This window comes from Henckelia pumila, chromosome 4 (genome assembly GCF_033568475.1).
Source record: "Henckelia pumila isolate YLH828 chromosome 4, ASM3356847v2, whole genome shotgun sequence".
NCBI classification, from domain to species: Eukaryota; Viridiplantae; Streptophyta; class Magnoliopsida; order Lamiales; family Gesneriaceae; genus Henckelia; species Henckelia pumila.
This window is the reverse complement of record NC_133123.1, coordinates 67,896,162-67,918,529: the sequence shown is the minus strand read 5'-3', so window position 1 is coordinate 67,918,529 and position 22,368 is coordinate 67,896,162. Positions and strand designations below refer to the sequence as shown.

Here is a 22,368-nt window from a genome sequence, read left to right as displayed (position 1 = left end):
CACCTTTAAACCAGACACCATCCCATAAAAGCAGTTGATGGTTGGAGGAAGATTGATTTGCCCTTATGAATTTCTCATAAAATGGGTTCTGTTGAACTTATTTTTGTAGTATTGGTCACCAATCTGCATGTGGTACTGAAACAGATAAAAATTGAAATTGAGTGACACGCGATAAGGAATCTGCACCTTGATTTTCCTGTCCTCGCTTATATTCAATTTCATAATCATAACCGAGGAGCTTTGGAAGCCACCGAGTTTGGGTAGGAGTAGTAATTCGTTGCTCCAATAAATACTTAAGAATCTTTTGATCCGTGCGCACCGTGAATGGTTTCCCAAGTAGATAAGGACGCCATTTCATGATAGCCTTGACCATAGCCAACATTTCTTTTTCATAAGTAGATAATTCTAAAGCAGAACCTTTTAAAGCTGCACTGAAATAAGCCATTGGACGGTTGTTTTGGGTAAGGATTGCTCCAATTCATATGCCGCTAGCATCGCATTCTACCACGAATCTTTGAGAAAAATCTGGAAGAAATAATATTGGTGGTGAGGTTAATGCTTTCTTTAATTCGTTGAAGGCCACTGCAGCTGGTTCGTTCCAAGTGAAACCGTCCTTCGTCAAGAGCTGAGTCGAAGGTGCTGCAATACAACTAAAATGACGAATAAATTTTCGGTAGTATCCTGCTAAACCGAGGAATCCTCGAACCCCTTTAGTTGTAGTTGTTGTCGGCCACTCAAGAACCGCTTGTATTTTAGTTGGATCCACCTCTACTCCATGTTTCGATATTCGATGACCCAAGTAATCAACCTGTGAAACACCAAATTTACATTTGGATTCCTTTGCAAACAAGTTGTTAGCCAATAAAACTTGTAAAACAAGTCTCAAATGTGTGATATGGTCATCCCATGATTTTGAATATACCAAAATATCATTAAAAAAACCAAAATAAATTTCTGAAGATAGGAACGGAATAGATCATTCATGAAACTCTGGAATGTAGCAGGTGCATTAGTGAGGCCAAATTGCATCACAATGAACTCATAATGTCCTTCATGTGTTCGAAAAGCCGTCTTGGGAATGTCATCCTCTTTTACTCTAATCTGATGACAGCCAGCCCGTATATCCAATTTGGAGAAAAATTTGGCACCATGAAGTTCATCTAGGAGTTCGTCAATAACAGGGATTGGGTATTTGTCCTTCAAGGTGATGTTATTCAAAGCACAATAATCCACGCAGAATCGCCAATTTCCATCCACCTTCTTTACTAATAGAACAGGTGAAGAGAAGGGGCAATTACTGGGTCTGATCAATCCAGATTGCAACAACTCCTTTACCAATTTTTTGATTTTCGGTTTTTTGATAGTAAGGGTATCGATATGGGCGTACACTGACCGGTTTGACATTTGGGTGCAAGGGAATATGATGGTCATGCAAACGTCGTGGAGGTAATTGAGTAGGTGATGCAAATATGTGTGAAAAATCAGCGAGAAGGCGAGCGAGGTCTGGTGAGTATGAGGGTGCAGTCACTACAAAAAAAACATTGATTTAGCCACGGTTTTAAAAAAATCGTGGCTAAATTAGCCACGCTTTTTTAAAAAAGCGTGGCTAAATAACCACGCTTTCTAAAAGCGTGGCTATGTTAGCCACGCTTTTAAATAAACCGTGGTTAACTAACCACGCTTTTAAAAAGCGTGGCTAAATTTAACCACGCTTTTTTAAACCGTGGTTAAAAATAGCCACGCTTTCAAAAATCGTGGTTATTTAACCACGATTTTTTAAAAACCGTGGCTATGTTAGCCACGCTTTTTATAAGCATGGTTAAATATAACCACGGTTTTAAAAAGCGTGGCTATTTTAGCCACGCTTTTTACAAGCGTGGTTAAATATAAATACGGTTTTAAAAAGCGTGGCTATATTTAACCACGGTTTAAAAAAAGCGTGGTTAAATTTAGCCACGCTTTTAAAAAGCGTGGTTAGTTAACCACGGTTTATTTAAAAGCGTGGCTAACATAACCACGCTTTCTAAAAAACCGTGGTTATTTAGCCACGCTGTTTTAAAACCGTGGCTAAATAACCATTATATGCTTTCACTTCATCTCTTCGATCGCTATTGTCCATTTAATTTTCAGAATATTCTGTAAACAAAAATCACCTTTGACCGTCACTAAAAAATTCGTCGGTGATCGAAATTTAGATCGGAGAGTTGTTTCGGAATCCTCTTGTTTGGGGCTTTCTTTCAGTACCAATTTCTCTTATTTTAGAAAAAATTCCGTGGAACCCAATTTCGACAGCCATCGTTCGTCGCCGCCTTTGATTTTCTTAACTTACAAAATTATTTGCGGCTTCTTCATTCGGTGAGGTAAGTACAACTTTGGATCTTATTTTTTTATATTTCATTCGGTAGTTGTTTTGGTTAAAATTAACTACCTAATTGAATTAATGTTATTTCAATTTTTTAGTTATTTTATTTCAACATTAATATGAAAGTCATGCGCATTAATACATAAAAAAAAATTATATTAGAATACACGACATATTTTTAAAGCATATACATGTTTAAATTATATTCTTTCATTTATCTTAATGACTCGTCGACTCGATGATTCTCCTACTCCGAAATAATTGCTTTGATTTTTTTACTTTTTTATATTTGACTTAATTATTTTTATGATTCCTCTCATAATTTATAAGTTTTTTTAATTATGAATTTTTTAACGTGGAAAGAGGTGGACTTTTGTGCGACTATTGGATTTGTATTACTATCAGTCTATATAAGAATGAATTTTTTTTTATGTATTGGAGATTATATCATTTATGTGTTTTGGAATAAAATAATTGATAGAGATAAGTATACAATTTATGTATTAGATTATAATATTTTCACAAATTTTTATTAAATATGTTTACTTATATAAAAAGGTTTATTAAAAAAAATTGACGTAATATAAATTAAATAAAACTAAACCAATGTTAAATGGGTTTGCGAAACATGTACTATAGGATTTTTAAATTATATAAGACATAATGCAAAATATTTAGTTTTTCATTTTTTTAGTAAAATTTAATTTATTTCAAATTAATCTATGCTTTTAATGTAACGGAAAAAAAACCCAAAAAAAATATTTTATTGTTAATTAATTTATTTTATTCTTATGTTAACTAATTTATTTTCATGAACATGACATTTAGTTGAGTAAATTTCCAATTGGTAATATATATGGTATCAAAAAATATTTTTGGCATGATATATTAAATTTTATCAAGGCTGTATTGTATAATTTGTTAATCAATATTATTTGTGAAAAAAATACAGCGATGGAGAAGACTATCATGATAATTAAATCTTTTGTTATAATTATTTTATGAGACATATGCATTTAATTAATTATAAAAATATAATTGTAAGCTAATGAATACATACATATTTTCTGATTCTGTTTATTGTAGGAAAATATGGATCACACTGACAGAGGATGGATGTATCGTAGATTGCAAAATGGCTATATTACTAACGAGTATATTAATGGTGTAGAGGAATTCCTGGTCTTTGCTCTTAGTCACGTTGAATGTTTGTCAGCGGGTAAAGTACGTTGTCCTTGTAATCAGAAAAAGTGCCAAAACAAAGTATTCTTAGATGACAACACAGTGAAGGCGCACTTAGGTCGATATGGTTTTGTACCGAACTACTACAATTGGCATCTTCACGGAGAAGAGTATATTCGTCCAAATTATCCAAATACCAATCAAGATGTTCCGTCGTCTTCACGGTCTCAGAACAGGCGTTGGGAATCCGAAAACATACTTGCAGATCAAAGTTTTCATAGTCATGATCAAGAATATTTCCTCACTAATCAAAATCTTGGTCACGAAATACCTGCAGATTATCAGGAAGAAGGTCCGTCGCAGTACGTAGACCCCAATATTGATCACATAGAAATCCCCAACAACTACATCAAAGGATTATATGAGCTCATAAAATCAGCGGAGAAAGAAATCTGGGACGGAAATCCACACGGTCACTCTTTGTTGTCTGTCCTAGCGAGGTTATTGAAGATGAAACATGAGCACAACATGTCAGAAAGAAACTTCGACGACATGTGCCAGTTAATGTCAGAGTTATGTCCAGCTGATAACCACATGCCTGACAGTTTTTATTCGACGAAGAAACTCATCAAAGATCTAGGTCTTCCCGTCGAGAAAATCGATGCTTGTAACAACAATTGCATGATTTACTGGGGTACAGATTCAGACTTATCCGAATGCAAGATTTGTGAACATCCTCGTTACAAACCGTCTCGTCGGCATGGAATCCAGAATAATAAGAAACAAACGCCGTATAAGAGGATGTATTATTTTCCTATCACTCCTCGTCTCCAACGGTTATATGCATCTACCGCGACTGCTTCCCATATGCGATGGCATCACGACCACCATTTTGACATGGAGACAATGACACACCCATCTGATTCTCCGGCATGGCGTCATTTTGACGAAACACACCCCGGGTTCGCTGCAGAAATCCGGAATGTCAGGTTAGGACTTTCAACAGATGGGTTCCAACCATTTGGCCAAACGGGACAACAATACTCATCATGGCCCGTCATTTTAACCCCGTACAATCTGCCACCCTGGATGTGTATGAAAGATGAGGTCATGTTCCTCTCTGTGATCGCACCTGGACCGAGTAACCCGAAGGATAAGCTTGATGTTTTCTTGCAACCATTGGTTGCCGAGCTTCAAGAACTTTGGTACGATGGTGCTGCCACATACGACATACACTCGCACACTAACTTCACGATGAGAGCAGCGTTGATGTGGACCATAAGTGATTTCCCAGCGTATGCGATGCTTTCCGGTTGGAGCACCGCTGAAAACAAGCATGCCCTTATTGCATGTCTGATTCTGAAGCGTTCACACTAGTGCACAGTGGTAAGACGTCATGGTTCGACAACCACAGGAAGTTTCTGCCCGATGATCACCGACTACGGCGCAAGAAAAACATGTTTGTACGAGGGAGAACTGTTTTGCATCCTGCTCCTGCCATCAGAACAGGAACCGAGCTGCTAAATGATATAGATGGTTATGGTTTTATACCTTCATACGATGTCGACTCAGAGATCCGAAACAGAGAGATATGTAATGTGGCAAGATGTGGTTGGAGAAGACGCAGTATTTTATGGGAGTTACCGTATTGGCGTACGAATCTGATCAGACACAATTTGGATGTGATGCACATCGAGAAGAATGTTTTTGACAATGTTTTCAACACAATCATGAATGTCCCCGGACGTACGAAAGACAATGCAAAATCAAGGGCTGATCTGGTTGAAATGCGTATCAGACCTGAGTTACATCCAGACGTGTCTACAGGTAGACATCCCAAGGCTAGTTATACTTTGGAGCGTAGTGCGAGGGAGGTTCTTTGCAGATGGCTTAAGGATGTCCGTTTCTCAGACGGTTATGCCTCGAACATGTCCAGGTGTGTTAACATGAACAAATTGCGGATGTTCGGTATGAAGAGTCATGATTGTCACGTATTCATGCAACGACTAATACCCGTTGCATTCAAGGAGTTGTTACCCAGAGAGGTTTGGGAGGCATTGACCGAGTTAAGTCTATTTTTCGCAGACCTAACTGCTCGTAATATTAAACAGAGTGACATGATACGCTTGCATGAGCAGATACCGGTAATTCTTTGTAAGTTGGAGAAGATATTTCCACCAAGTTTCTTCGATTGTATGGAACACCTTTGCGTCCATCTGCCCCACGAAGCTCGCATTGCTGGTCCAGTGCAGTTTAGGTGGATGTATCCTTTCGAAAGATTTTTACGAAGATTGAAGAGCACGGTTCGTAATAAAGCACACGTGGAGGGATCCATATGCAATGCTTATTTGGTCAGTGAGGCTTCCATTTTTTGCGAGCATTACTTTGGTGACTCGATACAAACAAGACAGCGGAAGACTAGACGCCAACAACAAAACATTGTGAACGAGATTGGGTCAGAGCTTTTTGCAATATTTATGGTACGTGGTAGACATATCGGTAGTAAAAGACCTAGATTTCTGTCAAACGAGGAATATCATGTCGTAGCGACATATGTTTTGTTGAACTGTGTTGAACTGAAGTCCTATTTGAGGTATGCAATGTTATGTTCACGATTTCAATCTTCTTGATATGTATATATTTCCGTAGTATTTCATTTTGACAACCATTTCATATATGCACAGCATTTACGAGGACCAAATGCGTGCAGAGATTCCTGGGATAAGTCATCAAGATTTAGACTCCAATATACAGGCAAACTTCTTCGATTGGTTCAAATATTACATCAGAGTAAGATTAAATGTAATTTAAGATTTGATATTTAATACTCTTAGCACATTCGAGGTGGTAATGATAATATTGTATGCTCGTCATAGGCTATCGAAGAACAAGGGGAGTTCGTCTCAGAACTGATTAAACAAGTAGCACTGGGTCCGTTGCGAAAAGTTAATACTTACAGAGGTTATTGTGTCAACGGGTTTAAATTCTACACTGTTCATGACACAACGTTTAAAGCCACAGACAATTCAGGCATTCAAGTTCGTGGTCATTCGAGTGACGGTGTTGAAACCGAATATTACGGCTTCATCGAAGAGATCATCGAGGTGGAATACCCTGGTCTTCCGTTGAAGCAAACAATAATATTTAAATGTTGTTGGTACAATCCACATCCTAGGCTAGGTACGCGCGTTCATGGTAAGTACAAAATTGTTGAGGTGAACCGGACACGACATCTTTCCACAAACGAACCCTTCGTCTTCGCTACACAAGCTTCACAGGTCGTGTTCTTGCAGTACCCAACTTCGAACAGGACCCCTTCTGCTTGGCTTTACGTAAGCGGTTTGAGACAGAGAGCTTATGTTGCAGACATCGTAACTGACGATAACGTATTGAACGACGCGACAAGTGCATTTCAGAATAATGAAAGTCAAGTTCATGAAGTCGAAACACAATTTCTGTTGAATTCAGAAAACCTTGTCGATGTCACCGTTAACTTTGACGATGAAATTGACGCGGTAAGCTCAAACAGTGGAACCGAAGATGTACTGGAAAGCAGCGACGAAGACTTCGATGTTGAAAGTGACTGAGTAATGTTGTATAACTCCTTGCATGTTTCTCTGTATATTAATGTTGCAATTTTAACTTTTTTATTAAATTGTTGTATTTTTTTATGATTTAAGTAGTATTATATTACCATTGTCGGTATTATAAAATTTATTGTTTTTATTTTATATTATTAGTGTATATTAGTAAATATATGTTTCAATACTCTTATAATATCTAACCATTATTATTTTAACATTTCATCTCTTCAAAATATCCTTAAATATTTTCATAAATTCGCATCATACCCTCTACCCATTAAATATTAAATATTATTTTAAAAAATTCCAAATAACATAAATTTTTCTAAATTAAAATATTAAAATAATTTTATTTTTTTTAAGATATGTTTATTCCAAAAATATTTTCGTATATGTATAAATGGAAACACTATCTTATATGCATTATACATTTTACAATAATTGTACAGATTTAATATAGTTCATCTTATCTAAGGATTTTTTAGAATAAATATTGAGATGTTTAATTAAAATATTTATTTAAACAAAATAAATAAAAATAATAAAAATAAAAATAAATTATAAAAATAAATATATGTTATATGTATATATTTTTAACACACATATATACGAAAGTTGAAGCTTCATTTACCTGCGCGGCACTTTCCTTTTCTTATTCTCCATTCCCTCCTTCCCTTACGGAACTTGAAGCTTCGATTTACGCCTCCTGTTCTTGAAAAAATGATTTGCGCATATATTTAGTATCCTATCGACGAGGCTATCTTCCACTACCCATTTTCATAAGTTTTGAGATCGTTCCGCTCGATTTACGTTTCACACATCCATCGTTTCCCCGCCTCTTTTGCCGTCGCCGACCGCCGCCTAGCCTAGGAGAAAGGTTGTTTTGTTGTTTGGAGCTCTATTTCGAATCCTAGAGGTATATTTCGAAAATTAGGGTTTTGAATTTGGGGGTTTTTTAATTAATTCAAGTCGTATAATTGATATATGATTTATTGTTAATTCTAGTTGTTATATTTGAAGGTACCGATGGATTTAAAGAATTTGTTATCCAGACATTCAGATTTTTTTGTAAAAAATTTTGTCATTAGGAAAATGAAAGTACGTAAGATATAGGTGGACATAATCAATTGAATTAAGACGTAATTTATTTATTAATTGTATACGTATATTGACTGAAATTTAATCATGTATTTGATTATTTTACTAATTATGATTATGATTATAAGTAACCGTATAAAAAAAAGATAAATGCATTGTTAACATTCGTTTGTTTACCTTGTTGATCATATTGTTGATGTGAGCTCGTACTTTGATGATTGAGAGTCGATGTGAGCGCATATTTGTCTCTCCGAAACTGCATGAACACCTACCAGTAGTTGTAATTTTGAGAATCTGCTATTGAACTGGGAAAAGTTTTGGTAATATTCGTAGTTTCTTGGCTTTCTTCCCTATTGAACAAAGTTGGCTTCTTTATCATTATTATTATTGTTCTTGTTATTTTCTTTCAATTTTTATGCAACCGAAATTTTACAAGAAATTGAAAGCGTACCTTAAAATCGAGATAGCTAACTTCCTATTTTATATCCTGAAAATATGAAGTTATAAATTCAACTTTTATATTAAATCATGTTTCAATAGATATATTAGGGCAAATCGCAACCTGACCACACTGTGATTATCAAAAGAGATATCAATTAACACCATTGTCAAGCAAAAATGAAAAAAAAAAAAAGAAAGAAAAAGAAAAGGGCATGTGCTTCCAGAAATGAAATTAGAACCCAGACCTCAGAAGTATTAGAGTGACGATGTACCTTTCATAGACAACAATAAATCTCTCTGGTACCTCAATGCATAGCAATTAAGTATTCAATGTTTTTCTTTGTTAAAAAGAGATGGCAACTTGTTTTGTGATTGTGGTTCCTGGCTTTGGGATCTAACATCGGTGCATGCTAATAAGTAAAAAAATAACTCCAGGAAGCTTGATGCACATATTTTTCTGCAGAACCAAATGAGAATTGACTTTTTTTTATATTTACATGAGAAGTGTCTTGTTATGATCTTCACATGAGAATTGCATGGGATTCTGAATTTGAATCTGTGAGAAGGATTGGATGGAAACTTTTCTGCTTGATTATTCATTAAGTTTGATGTAATGGGAAGAGATGTAATATAAATTGATTCCTCCTTGATAAAGCTTCGAGCAGTTACATGTCTTCACGGTGAGTAGGAATTTTCACAATTTAGTCACTAGAAAACATAATTTGACATTTTCAAAAAAAAGAAAGAAAAAGAAACATAATTTGACCACTGTATTGAGCTGCATTCCCAGTTTTCGAACTTGAATATTTAAGCACTTGTTTAACAGCGGTAGCATAATCTCTATCCAATATCATAGTTAGTATGTCTTTGTGAACCAACCAATATCTTATTGTTACAATTAATATTTATTCATTTGTAGATATTTAATATTAAGACATGGCGGAACCATATTCCGAGGACGAGACTGACCAAGATCCACGAGAGTTCATATGGTTGGAATATGATAAGTAAGTTTGAAATGTTTATCATGTAATCATCATTGAATAAATGTGCGTCTTGTCAAATTTATGCTTATATTTTATATTTCTCGTTTAAGGTTTGCCCCAGAGAATCATAAAGTCTCTTCGTACATGACTTCTTTATTCTACACGCAAACTTGCGAGGATGGATACTCTTGGAAGTTTGTGACAACTGATCAACGACAATGGTATTGGGATGAGTTCGTGGTAAGAATATATTCATTGTAATTGACAATAGCATGCCTTGTTAATATTTTTACACATTCAACTATTGAATAATTTCTTAAATGATTGAGCAGAAGAGGTACAGATGGGAAGTAGCCATTGACTCAGATGTCAAGAGGGTTTGGTACATCAACATTAAAGAACTGTACCGTCAGACTATCCACCGATGGCGTGGGCAGGGGAGACATCCTGATACAGTCACTGAAGAGACGTGGTCCAAGTGGACGGCGGTGTGGGCTTCTCAAGCTTGGCTGGACACGTCAAAAAAATACAAGGCGAACAAGCACTCCGAGCCTGCAGGTCCTGGGACAGGCCAGACGAAGCATACTGGTGGATCCAAGTCTTATGCAATGCATGTTGTCGACATGGTATTTATCTTTCGCAGTAATAAATATACTTTGATACTTATACTTTGTATTTTTTTTATCTCATTTCACTACAGATTATTACTTCCAGCTGATAAACTAATGCTTTTTAATAATATATAACTTATTAGAAAAAAATCAAAGAGAATCTTCTATTAGATGTATCACATATGGAAACTTCAAGATCAAACATGGTAATATTTTCACTAACTAATTAACTTCGTTTTATTATGTAATAGTCAATAGACATTGCAATTTTATTTGATCTAGAATTGTAATGACATATGATATAATGTATTGTTACAGCGTAAGAAGAACAAGCACGAGCCGAATGCGTGGGAGTTATTTTTGCACACGCATAGGATGTCTGACGGGAAATTCGTGGATGAGCGTTCTAGAAAACTACATGTATGCGTCATAACTTTATAATTGAATAAATATTTTGTATTTAAATATATAATTTCAAATAACTAAACATATTTTGTTTATTTTGTAAAGGAACAAATGGAAGCGTACATGTTGGAGGCCATGACTCCATTGGAGGATGGGACTATACATCCCGAGCCTACAAACAATGACATTAATGAACATTTTAAGCTCATCAGCGGTGGGCGAAGAAATGGTAGGATGTATGGCTTGTCGACGTTGGCCAATACGATGTATCCAGCGGTGATGGCTCCACGACAGAGAGGCTTTGCAGGCGGAGGACAAAGTTTGGAAGCTTTTCGTGACGAGACACGAGCTGCTACACAAAGGGCCAATGAGGCAGATCAGAAGGCCCTCGAAGCAACCAGGGAGTGCGAGGCATTGAGGGCACGTGTGGCCTCTTTGGAGGAATCGTTCCGTCAATTTATTGAACGTGCATCTTCATCGAGCGGCAATACCCCTCAGGGTCGAGGAGCATCACATGGTGGTCGTGGCACCCCAGCACATACACGCAGGTCGTCGCAAGGGAGCAGAGATGGGATCAGTGGAGGTTCACCCGCATTTAGAGGCTCACCAGCAAGCAGAGGGACACCAACAGGGAGGGGTTCCATTCATCGATTGTCATCACAAAGACGTACTTCATCTTTCCAATTGGACGCGAACCTTGCTACAAACAATGATGAGTACGATGACGATGAGACTCAACCATGAGTAGGTAAGTAATTTCGTGTGACATATTTTCACATAAATTGTCAAAAATTAAATCTTTTTCTTGGGTACCTTGTCTCAGGTTGACTGTTGGGTTGGTTCGCTTGAATTGTTGAAGCTCGAACACCGTATTTTTTGTTGTAGTATATTCGTGAGCCGTCGACGAATTTGTGAAATTATCAGTGTACATCGTATTTTGCGTCGTAGTATATTTGTGAGTCGTCCACGAATTTATGATATTTTCAGTGTTTTGTTTGATATTTGAATGTAAATGCCTCGGAATAGTTATCACGAAATTGGTTTCTCACATTTCTATGTAAATTATCCTTCAGTTAATTTTGTGGTTGTATTTATTGTGTATGCGATTCATCTTATTTTGTGATGTTGCAAACTCCAGTTTAAATCATGACAAAAAAAAAAAAAAACACTTAGCCACGGTTTTTTAAAAAATCGTGGTTAACCATAACCACGGTTTTTTAAAAACCGTGGTCATATTTAACCACGGTTTTAAAAAAAACCGTGGTTAACGTTAACCACGATTTTTTTTAAAACCGTGGTTAAAGTTAACCACGATTTTTTAAAAAACCGTGGTTAAGGTTAACCACGATTTTTTAAAAAACCGTGGTTACGGTTAACCACGATTTTTTAAAAAATCGTGGTTAACTTAGCCACGGTTTTTTTAAAACCGTGGTTAACTTAGCCACGGTTATTTTAAAAAACGTGGTTAATGTTAACCACGGTTTTCATAAAAACCGTGGTTATTTTAACCACGGTTTTTATAAAAACCGTGGTTAAACTTAGCCACGGTTTACAACCGTGGATGATCTTAACCACGGTGCATTTAGTCACGGTTTAAAAAACCGTGGTTAAAACCGTGGCTAAAAAATTTAGCCACGGTTTTAACCACGGTTTTTGCCGTGGCTGAATCCAAAAAATTTTTGTAGTGAGTGTTGTTGGCAGAAGTTAAGACCATTTGGAATAAACCTTGGAGGAAACCTATTTCTTTTTCATGTAAAGCTGAAATGGTGGCATGTTTCAAGCCTTGAAACGTGTGAGAAATGCCGTCAACATGGAAGGTCATAGTGAGCTTCTTGTAATATGTCTCAATGGGTCCTAGTGTCTCGAGCCATTGGACACCTAAAACTAGTTGGCAAGCTGCAACAGGAAGGACATAGTAGTCGGTTATGATGGAAAGGCCCTGAACTTTGATAGGAAGAGCTTGACACTAACCGGAACAACCAATCCTCTCACGATTCGCTATCATAACTTGAAACTTCTTATCATGAACCACTGGTAAGCCAAACTTAGTGACAATGGCTTGATAAATGAAGTTGTGAGTGCTGCCGCTATCGATTAACATGGTAATCTCCTTATTTCGCATCCTGCCGGCGACCCGCAATGTTTGGGGATGAGTAGTCCTTGCGATTGCATGAAAAGAAATTTCTGGCATTTCCTCGAGAGCTTCTGGGACTTTGTTAGCAATTTCAACGTCCTCAAAACATATGATATGTGTATCCTAGATCATGAATAATTGTGGTCGGTCTCAAAGATGGTCGGGGACAAATTTTTCATCGCAATAATAGCACAAGCCCTTAGCTCGACGCTCACGAGCCTCTTGATTGGTGATTTGGCGAAATGTTGGAGGAATAGAAGGTATATTATTCTTGGGTGAGGGGCCCAATATTCCATCGGTTGGAAGTGCACTAGCCTTTGGGGCTACGAAAGTGGATGTGGAGCGGATGGGTTGGCTGAGTTTCTTGTGTAACTGATTACATTCCTCAATTAACCGAGCAACTCCTATAGAATATGCCAAATTTTTGGGTTGTTTTATTTTTACATCCAAGCGGATGTCATCTCAAAGACCGGCAATGAAGCAGCCAATAAGAAAAGATTCGGAAAGACCATCGATTCGATGTGAGAGCTGTTTAAAGGCTTCCTGATATGCCGATACCGTTGAGGTTTGTTCGAGTCGATGGAGAGCTTCAGAGGGATCTTCATAATCAGTCGGGCCAAAGCGAAGAAGAACAACTTTGGTGAATTCCTCCCAGGTGAGTGGCCCATGGAATTTCGTCAACCACAGATGCCATTGGAGCGCAATGCCCTCTAAATGAAAGGAAGCTAGCTGCACTTGTTGGTCAGGAACTATATTTTGGAAGGCAAAATATTGCTCCGCTTTATAGACCCAACCAATGGAGTACTCACCATTGAAATTTGGAAAAGACAATTTAAGCTGGTGATGATGGATATTATGGGTGGTGTTGGAGCGAGAGTGGTGTGGGTGTGTAAATTCATCCAATCAACTTCACTGGTGTCCGGATGGGTAGTGTGTAGAGTTCGAAGGGCTTGATGCTCGGTTAACACCATTTGCAAAGTAGTGTGTACTTGATCAAAGTTGGATTCGTGTCGGGTTAATGCTTCATTGACGTCATTGCGGAATTCGGCATTAGTTTTGCCACGAGTATCCATGGTGTATGTGTTGTGATGTCTCTGGTACCAAAAATTATGTAATAATTTAACAAGGGAGCAGAAAACAAAAGGAGGCAACAGAAATAAGTGAAAGTTGTGAATTCAATCCAATATCCTTTATTCCATAAGCTCCTGACTATTTATAAAAGAAATAGTCTAACCATTTACAATAACAGAATAACAAATTAATGCTAAGAATTAGGAACCACTAACCACTACGTTATTAACAGAACAAATAATTCAATAAGATCTTTATTGACTAAATCTTCCATAAACGCTAATTAATTTAGGTGACATGTTTTTCCACTTTCTAAACTCCCGTACGTGGCAAGTGCATGATTTGTAAGAAATGACACATAACAAAATGCTAAAATAAAATTTAAAACATGCAAATACTACACATAAATCACATAATAGCATATAAAGTCATTTAACGCTTTTTTATTTATTTTAATTTAACTATTTTTCCTAATTATGCATGCGAATTTACGTGAGAAGATTCCAGGCGTCACAACTCTCCTCCCTTAAATTGAATTGCATCCTCGAAATTGAGATACATACCAAATAATTTCGGGTAACGTGTCCTCATATCGACCTCGGTCTCCCAAGTAGCTTTCTCCTCGGAATGATTCAACCATTGGACCTTTACCATAGGGATAACTAGTGTCCTAAACCTCCGCTCCTCACATGATAGGATCAGACTGGTCTCTCCTCCAAATATAACTCTTGTGACAGCTTTAGAGTCTCAAAATCCAATACATGAGATGAATTTGAGATGTACTTCCAAAGCATTGATACATGGAATATGTTGTGCAGTGCTGCAAGACTAGGTCGTAGTGCTAGTCAATCGGCCAACGTTGAACATCCTGTTGCTCATGTGCATATATATAATGGATTATTTAAATCATTGATTAACCGTCTACAACTGATTTTTAGACCAATGATTATGAAAACAAAACTACCTATTTCTATACGGGGACATGCAACATCAGACCAAGTACATATCATAAATACTCCCTATTGCAGCTTGCATTTGGTAAAGAACCATACATTTCTCATCTGAGAATTTTTGGATGTGTAATATATGTGCCTATTGCACTGCCTCAATGAAAAAAAATGTGACCTCAAGGAAAGAGCGGAATTTATATTGGCTATGATAGTTTATCAATCATTCGATATCTCGAGCCTAAGACGGATGATGTGTTTACAGCACGTTTTACTGATTATCATTTTAATGAGGAAATCTTCCCAATGTTATGGGGAGAGAAGAAACATATCAAAAAAGAAATTACATGGCATGTATCATCATTGTTACATTTGGATCCAAAAACCAAACAATGTGAAATGTACAACAAATTTTGCACTTGCAAAGAATAGCAAATCAAATACCAGATGCATTTGTAAACACAAAAGGGATAACTAAATCATATATAACCGCTGAAAATGCTCATGCTCGAATTGAAATTCCAAATAAACAAATTTAAGACACTCATGATGTCATAAAATGGTTGAAGCGTGGAAGGCCATTCGGCTCTAAGAATAAAAATCATCAAAAAAGAAAATGCATAGAGAAACATGATGACCATAAAATAAAGAATGATGTTCCAGAAGAAACACATGATGAGAAAAATGCTTTGTTTGAACCACATACTGATGAGAATCGTGATTTCGTTATCAATTAAATTAATACTGGATAAATATGGAACCGAAAAAATGTAGAAGAAATCGATGAGATATTTTATTATAAAGTGGCATCTGAAATCATAAATGAGAATGAAGATCAAACCAAAATCTTTTTGTGAATTTAAAAATCAATAGGATTGGATAAAATGGAAAGAAACCATCATGGTTTATTTGGATTTGCTAAATAAACGTAACGTTTTCGGACCTATAGTCCTTACACTTGAAGGTGTAAAACCTGTTAGATACAAATGAGTTTTTATTCGAAAGCAAAATGAAAAAAAATGAATAGTAAGACATAAAGCTCGACTTGTTGCACAAGGTTTTTTTCAAAGGCCTGGAATTGATTATGAAGAAACGTATTCTCCCGTTATGGATGCAATTACTTATCCGTATTTGATTAGTTTGGCGGTGTCTGAAAATTTGAAAATGCATCTTATGGATGTTGTTACAACTTACTTATACGGATAACTCGATATATATATATATATATATATATATATATATATATATATATATATATATATGAAAATACTTGAAGAATTTAAGATACCTGAAGCACAAAGTTCAAAACCCAAAGAATGTAATTTTGAGAAATTGAAACGATCATTATATAGGTTAAAGTCATCTGATCGAATGTGGTATATTCGGCTAAGTGAACACTTGATGAAAAGAGATATGTAAACGATCCAATATTCCCTTGTTTATTCATCAAGAAAAAAAATTCGAATGCGTAATTATTGATGTATATGTTGATGATTTAAACATCATTGGAACGAGTAATGAAATTCAAGAAGTTACGTTGTACTTGAAGGAAGAATTCGAAATGAAGGACCTTAGAAAAACCAAGTATTGTTTGGGTTTGCAAATTGAACAAAAAGAATGTGAAATATTTGTTCATCAGTCAAATTATACAGAAAAGTTCCTTAAATATTTTAATATGGATAAATCAAATCGTTTAAGTGCTCCAATGGTTGTTAGATTATTAAACATAGAAAAAGATTCATTCCATCTATGTGATGATGATGAAGTTATTATTGGTCCAAAAGTACCACTGATAAATGCATTTTATGCACTTAATTTAGTTATGATTTTAATTTAATTTTGCGTTGTTTTGAGCAGATTTATGCGGTTTCGTTGTTGTTTATGTGTATGTAGGAGGATTATGAGTTGGTGAATTTATAGATGAAAAGAAGAAGAAATTGAAGAAGAAAGAGTATGGAAATCTGCTAAATTGCTCGCAGCTGTGTAAGTCCAGAAAAATTGAGAAGGGAAAGAGCCGCATATATGGTGAGAAAGGGTGATTTTGCGTGAAAAGGCAGAGATTTAAGAAACAAAGTGAAGCATATGCGGCACAATTCAAGGCCACCTCATTTATTAGTCGTTTTGCCTTCATAGTACAATTCATTTAATGTCGCGGACTAGCATTAAATAGCGCATTTCATGCACATCCTTTTTGAGTATAAAAGATGTGACATACTAAGGAACACATTCCTTGTTTACAAGTACAATAAATGAAAGAGTTAATAGAGTCATTCATTAATATTGGATCAGAAGCTATAAAAAGCTCATTGGCTCATTCGTGTAGAGACAAACAGAGAAATCCACGATCAAGTCAAATATATCAGTCTCAAATACTCTACACTCCAAAATAAATACTCTCCCACACTCATCATTGGTATATCAGGTCTGTTAGATGATTTGTGCATTCAATTCATTGTATTATTATCATCAGAGTATATGTTTTATAAAATTTTGGAAGAAATTCTTTCAAAAATGTGAGAGTTGCAAACGTGTTGTGAGAACTAGGAGTTTCAGTAGGCAGTAGATAAGCCCTGCTGAAGTGGTTGTATCAAAATGTGTGTACTAATCAAATATTCTAGTGATACCTTCTGGAAACAGAAGGAGGGGAGACGTTGTAGGTTTTATCCTTTGAACTTACAGAATCAAGTCTGTTGTTACTGCTTTACATATTTTGAGCTTCAGCAAACTTTAGAAGCATGTTTCTGCACTTTACCAATTGACTACTGCTTTGCCATCTGGAAAGAGATTCACCTGCAAAGCTGCTAAAACCAATTCCAAGCCCCGAAGAAAAGAACATTTTGAACGATCCTAACACTATTTTTTATTAATTTAATTGCATAGTTGAAGTTTGACATGCTTAACGGGCCGGTTCAGCCCGGAACCGACCCTTTAAGCCCGGAACCGAACCCGACATGGAATAACCGGGATTGGAACATGTATTGAACCAGTTCAGGATTTTTTTAACTAGTACATTGGCAGCGCTTAGTCGTGTCGTGCCCAAATTAACCCAACTCAGATTAACTAAATAAACATGTAGTAGCGAGAGTAGGGATCGTTCCCACGAGGAAAGTAAAATTTATTTGTGTTCTTAAAAATACTGGAAATAAATAAAAGGGGATTTGGAATTTAAATCAATTAACACGCAAGATTAAATTAAACTAGAGAAATCAATTAAAAACAAGCCTTGGTATGGGTCGACTACAACCTTGAAATCATTCACTCGATCATCGATTCTCTAAAAATAATTAATTCTCATTGAATATTCACCATTGAAAATTTAATTAATATTTCACCTTAATTTTAGTTAATTAAACACCAGCGTTCTAGATTAACCCTTACCAATAAATCAACCCAAATACCAGCGATCTAGATTTAAATCTAAAGTAGCATTCATATGAGTGAAACTGATGAATCTAGACAACACATGCACCAGCGGATGTATTTAGCCTAGTCAATTGTTGTTCCTACAATTTAACAAATTCAACAGCAGAAAATATTAAACGCAGTTGCTTCACAAATTAGATGATTCAAACAATTACAGATTTGAATTCTAATTTAGCGGTAGATTGTATGAAAGAATTATCAGGTGATCAATCTAATAATCAAACACACAAGCATGAAATAAACCAGAACTACTCTTGATACTCGATAAAAATCAAATATTGAAAATCAAAATCTCACAAAGTGAATAAAATCAAGGGTTTTGTCTTCCTTAACCAAGAATAAAAAGACTAGAAAGATTAAACTAAGAACAGGGAAAATAAAGCTTAGCCGCCTTGATGAATTTCCTCTACTTCAGCCGTCTCAGAAATCTCCTCCTCTTCTCTTCGATCCCCCCTTTCTGCGTTCTAATATTTATATTTATATGACTTGAAAGTCCACGAATTAAAGCCCGCAAAATAAGAGTTTTAAAATCTTGAAATTCTATTTTTTTATTCTGTACGATAGCTCGCTCGATCGGATGAATTGGCTGGATCGAGCGAGAGAATTATGCCAACTTACTGTCTCGATATTTCAAGTGGCCCGCTCGATCGGTAAAGAACACCCGATCAAGAGGATGCTTTTACTCTTGCACAAATCTATAAGCAAACAACAACAAGCGCACTTTTTTAATTCCTTGCGCGTTAGCGCATCCCAGCCACGCTTCTTGCGCTCCTCATCAGCGCAATCGCGCTTCTCTAATTCTTCAATAGCGCATCATCCTTGCGCTGCTCACAAGAACTAACGCGCTCTACCATCTATCTACAGCGCTGATCACTTGTTTCTCTCCCATAGCCCTATTGCGCTAATATTTATTCAACAGCGCTTCATCCTTTATTTCCATCCTTTTCTACAGTAAGAGCCCTTCGTTAGAGCTATAGCACTCTTTCAAGGGCGCTTCGTTAGAGCTGTTGGGTAGAGCTATTCGTTAACAGCTCTAACGAACCTCTTTACTTTTCCATCTTCTTTATTTGCTTCTCTTCTTCAATTTTTTTTCACTCCAAACTTTCTTCATAAATGTTGTTTCCTACACAATAAATCCGGGAGCATGTTATGTAGACATGATGCATGAAATATAAATAAAATACTTAAATCAACAAAATAAATGCATGCTAAACGACAGTAAAACTTCATTAAAATATGAAACTAAAACACACCTATCAAATACCCTCACACTTAATCCTTGCTCGCCCTCGAGCAAGTTATGCAAAAGCAATATGAAACAGAACAAACACATAAGCAAGGATGAATCATGACATCATAGCCTCAGAGAAGTTTTCCCACAAAAAACAAACTCGCAACGACTCTCGATTATCATTGATAAACATTCAGTCGAATGCGATCGTGCGTGTGTGACATGTTACCCCAGCTACATGAAACTTCAAAAGACAAAGCTTCAAGACTGTTCGCCAACCTAAAACAATTCAGTGCAAGTCTCACAATCAAGAACTCTCCTCTCAACAATCTATCAACACAACACAACTCCCTTGAGAAATAATTACGCACCGTCGGATTTTGCACCCGACATTTTAAAAGTCCCAATAATTACCCGCAGACTTAGCTATAACTAGATAGGATTCGAATTTCAATCCCTTCTTCTATAGCCCGGATGGAACTACAATCCCATGGAAACCGCAAACTTAGCTAGGAAATAGTGAATATAATTTCATTCACATTCCAAGCCCGGATGGAATTGTTATTTCAAAAAAATTTCAAAAGTTTAACACTAGTTTATCCGCATACATTGCCACAAAACAAGACGAATCGGATTTCAAACATCTCGCTCGCAACCCGGATGGAGTCAATTGCATTTTTGTAAACATAGCATAAGAATTGTTTAAAAGGTGCGCCAAAGAGTGTATATGCCATATCAAATAGATCATCAAGATTCAAGCACTATCAAGTTCCCCAAACACCTATTGTCGTGCAATGGTCCAACAGACATCTACAGTATCTAATACATCACTACAATTCATCAGGTTAAACATGCGTGCTTAAAAATATTCAACAAACAACCTACGGTTTCTCAAATCTGATCAAGATCCAAAAATTTTCAAAAATTCATCATTTTTCAACTACCTCATCATAGGCTAAAATATCATCCCCAACTCATGCATTCGAACAACACAAACAACGAAACAACAAATCACAAATTAAATGCAATAACACAACAAAACAAATGCAAGAATATGAATACACACCCACACTTAAATGAAGCATTGCCCTCAATGCATCAAAACACAAAACACAAACAAACAACTAAACACAATGCAATGCAAAAATGTAAAATGAAACTCCCCTGGTTTAAGTGTTGGCACTATCCTTTTCAACGTCTGACAGAATCACAGAAGAATAATATTGACTTTGACTGCGGAGGTGGCGGCATTCGGTTTCTGAAAACAACAAAAATAAATGCAAAAACAAAATGAAAGATAAAAACTAAAGAAAAGAAAAAAAACTCTGGGTTGCCTCCCAGTCAGCGCCTCTTTTTACAGTCGTCGGCCCGACCCTCAGAAGCACTCCTCAAAGAGCGGCTGACGCCCAAAGTAAGTGTCATATGACACCACAAATGGGTCTTTGTTCCATATGCCCTCAATCTTGGCTAGAAGTAAATAGTTAAAGCTCGTCACCTCAGCAACGCTCCATAGAGGCTGGTAAACATGGGAAGAGAACGTCTCGGTGGGCTCTAGGAAGCCAACATATTTTGAAACTGGTACTAATGGAAAGGAAGGATTTTGGGGATGTGTGTATGAGAATACTATCAATGAGCTCAAATCTATAGAATCTTGAATTTCGTCATCCTCAAACTCAAATGGCAACAAATTTCCATCATACGCTATTTCATCCAGAACATCTTCCGACTGCGGTTCAATAAGAAGAGAAGACTCAAATGCCTCTAAATCTTCAGTAGAAATTGATTCGGACTCCCAATCCTGGTTCTCTGAGTCATCATCATTAAACCAAATTGGGTTGGTCACTGCTTGAGTATCTTGCTTCACTTCTTGTTCTTTGTGTTCATGGCAGATTGATCTCTTGATATTCTCCATTTTCTCCACAAGGTGACATCTAGAATTTTTTAGATCTTCTACAGTTTCCACAGTCGATGCTACAAGCTTGCTCATTATATCTTCCAGCGGATGTAAGATCAATTGAGAACAACTTTCCTCCTCCTTTTGAAGCCCGAATGGTTGGTCTGTAAAATCCGGGTGTGTAAGATCTCAATACCGATAATAGTCAAATTCTGCCATATCATCCAACAGATGCATCAAACTATCATTATCTCGGCAAAATAATGAACTACCGGCTGCGAAAGATCCTTCAATTACCCATCTTCTTGTCACTTCATCCAAACCATCAAGAAAAAAATGTAAAGGGAAAACAGTTAGAAAAATCATGATACCGAAAAATGGTTGCCAAATCCTTGAATCTCCCCCATGCTGCATAGAATGGCTCTCCGTGTTGCTGGATAAAACTTGTGAATACTTGTCAATTTGACATTTCGAAGTATTACACAACAAAAAATCTTGAAAAAACAGGAAAAAAAACGGTGAAAAAATAAATAAATAAAAACAAAAACACAAATAAATTAAACGCCTTCCCCGGCAACGGCGCCAAAATTTGGTAGCGCTTAGTCGTGTCGCGCCCAAATTAACTCAACTCAGATTAACTCAATAAACATGTAGTAGCAAGAATAGGGATCGTTCCCACGAGGAAAGTTAAATTTATTTGTGTTCTTAAAAATACTGGAAATAATTAAAGGGGATTTGGAATTTAAATCAATTAACATGCAAGATTAAATTAAACTAGAGAAATCAATTAAAAACAAGCATTGGTATCGGTCGACTACACCCTTGAAATCATTCATTCGATCATCGATTCTCTAAAAATAATTAATTCTCATTGAATATTCACCATTGAAAATTTAATTAATGTTTCACCTTAATTTTAGTTAATTAGACACCAGCGTTCTAGATTAACCCTTACCAATAAATCAACCCAAATACCAGTGATCTAGATTTAAATCTAAG

General features: G+C 36.2%; 1 protein-coding gene, 1 long non-coding RNA gene and 1 other non-coding gene across 3 annotated transcripts; all 3 read left to right on the top strand.

Moving 5' to 3' along the window:
• The first annotated feature begins 3,454 nt into the window (after positions 1–3,454).
• On the top strand, positions 3,455–4,921 carry LOC140861141 (uncharacterized). The gene has a single exon (XM_073264151.1). The coding sequence runs from the start codon at positions 3,455–3,457 to the stop codon at positions 4,919–4,921; it is 1,467 nt and encodes a 488-aa protein (XP_073120252.1).
• Positions 4,922–9,590: 4,669 nt separating this feature from the next.
• LOC140894550 (uncharacterized) lies at positions 9,591–10,327 on the top strand. The gene is made up of 3 exons (XR_012153857.1): positions 9,591–9,674; positions 9,775–9,893; positions 9,986–10,327. It is a non-coding gene; the product is annotated as an uncharacterized lncRNA (long non-coding RNA).
• An 11,401-nt stretch (positions 10,328–21,728) lies between these two features.
• On the top strand, positions 21,729–21,833 carry LOC140870164 (small nucleolar RNA R71). Its single transcript, XR_012147139.1, has one exon. It is a non-coding gene; the product is annotated as a small nucleolar RNA R71 (small nucleolar RNA).
• Positions 21,834–22,368: the final 535 nt, after the last annotated feature.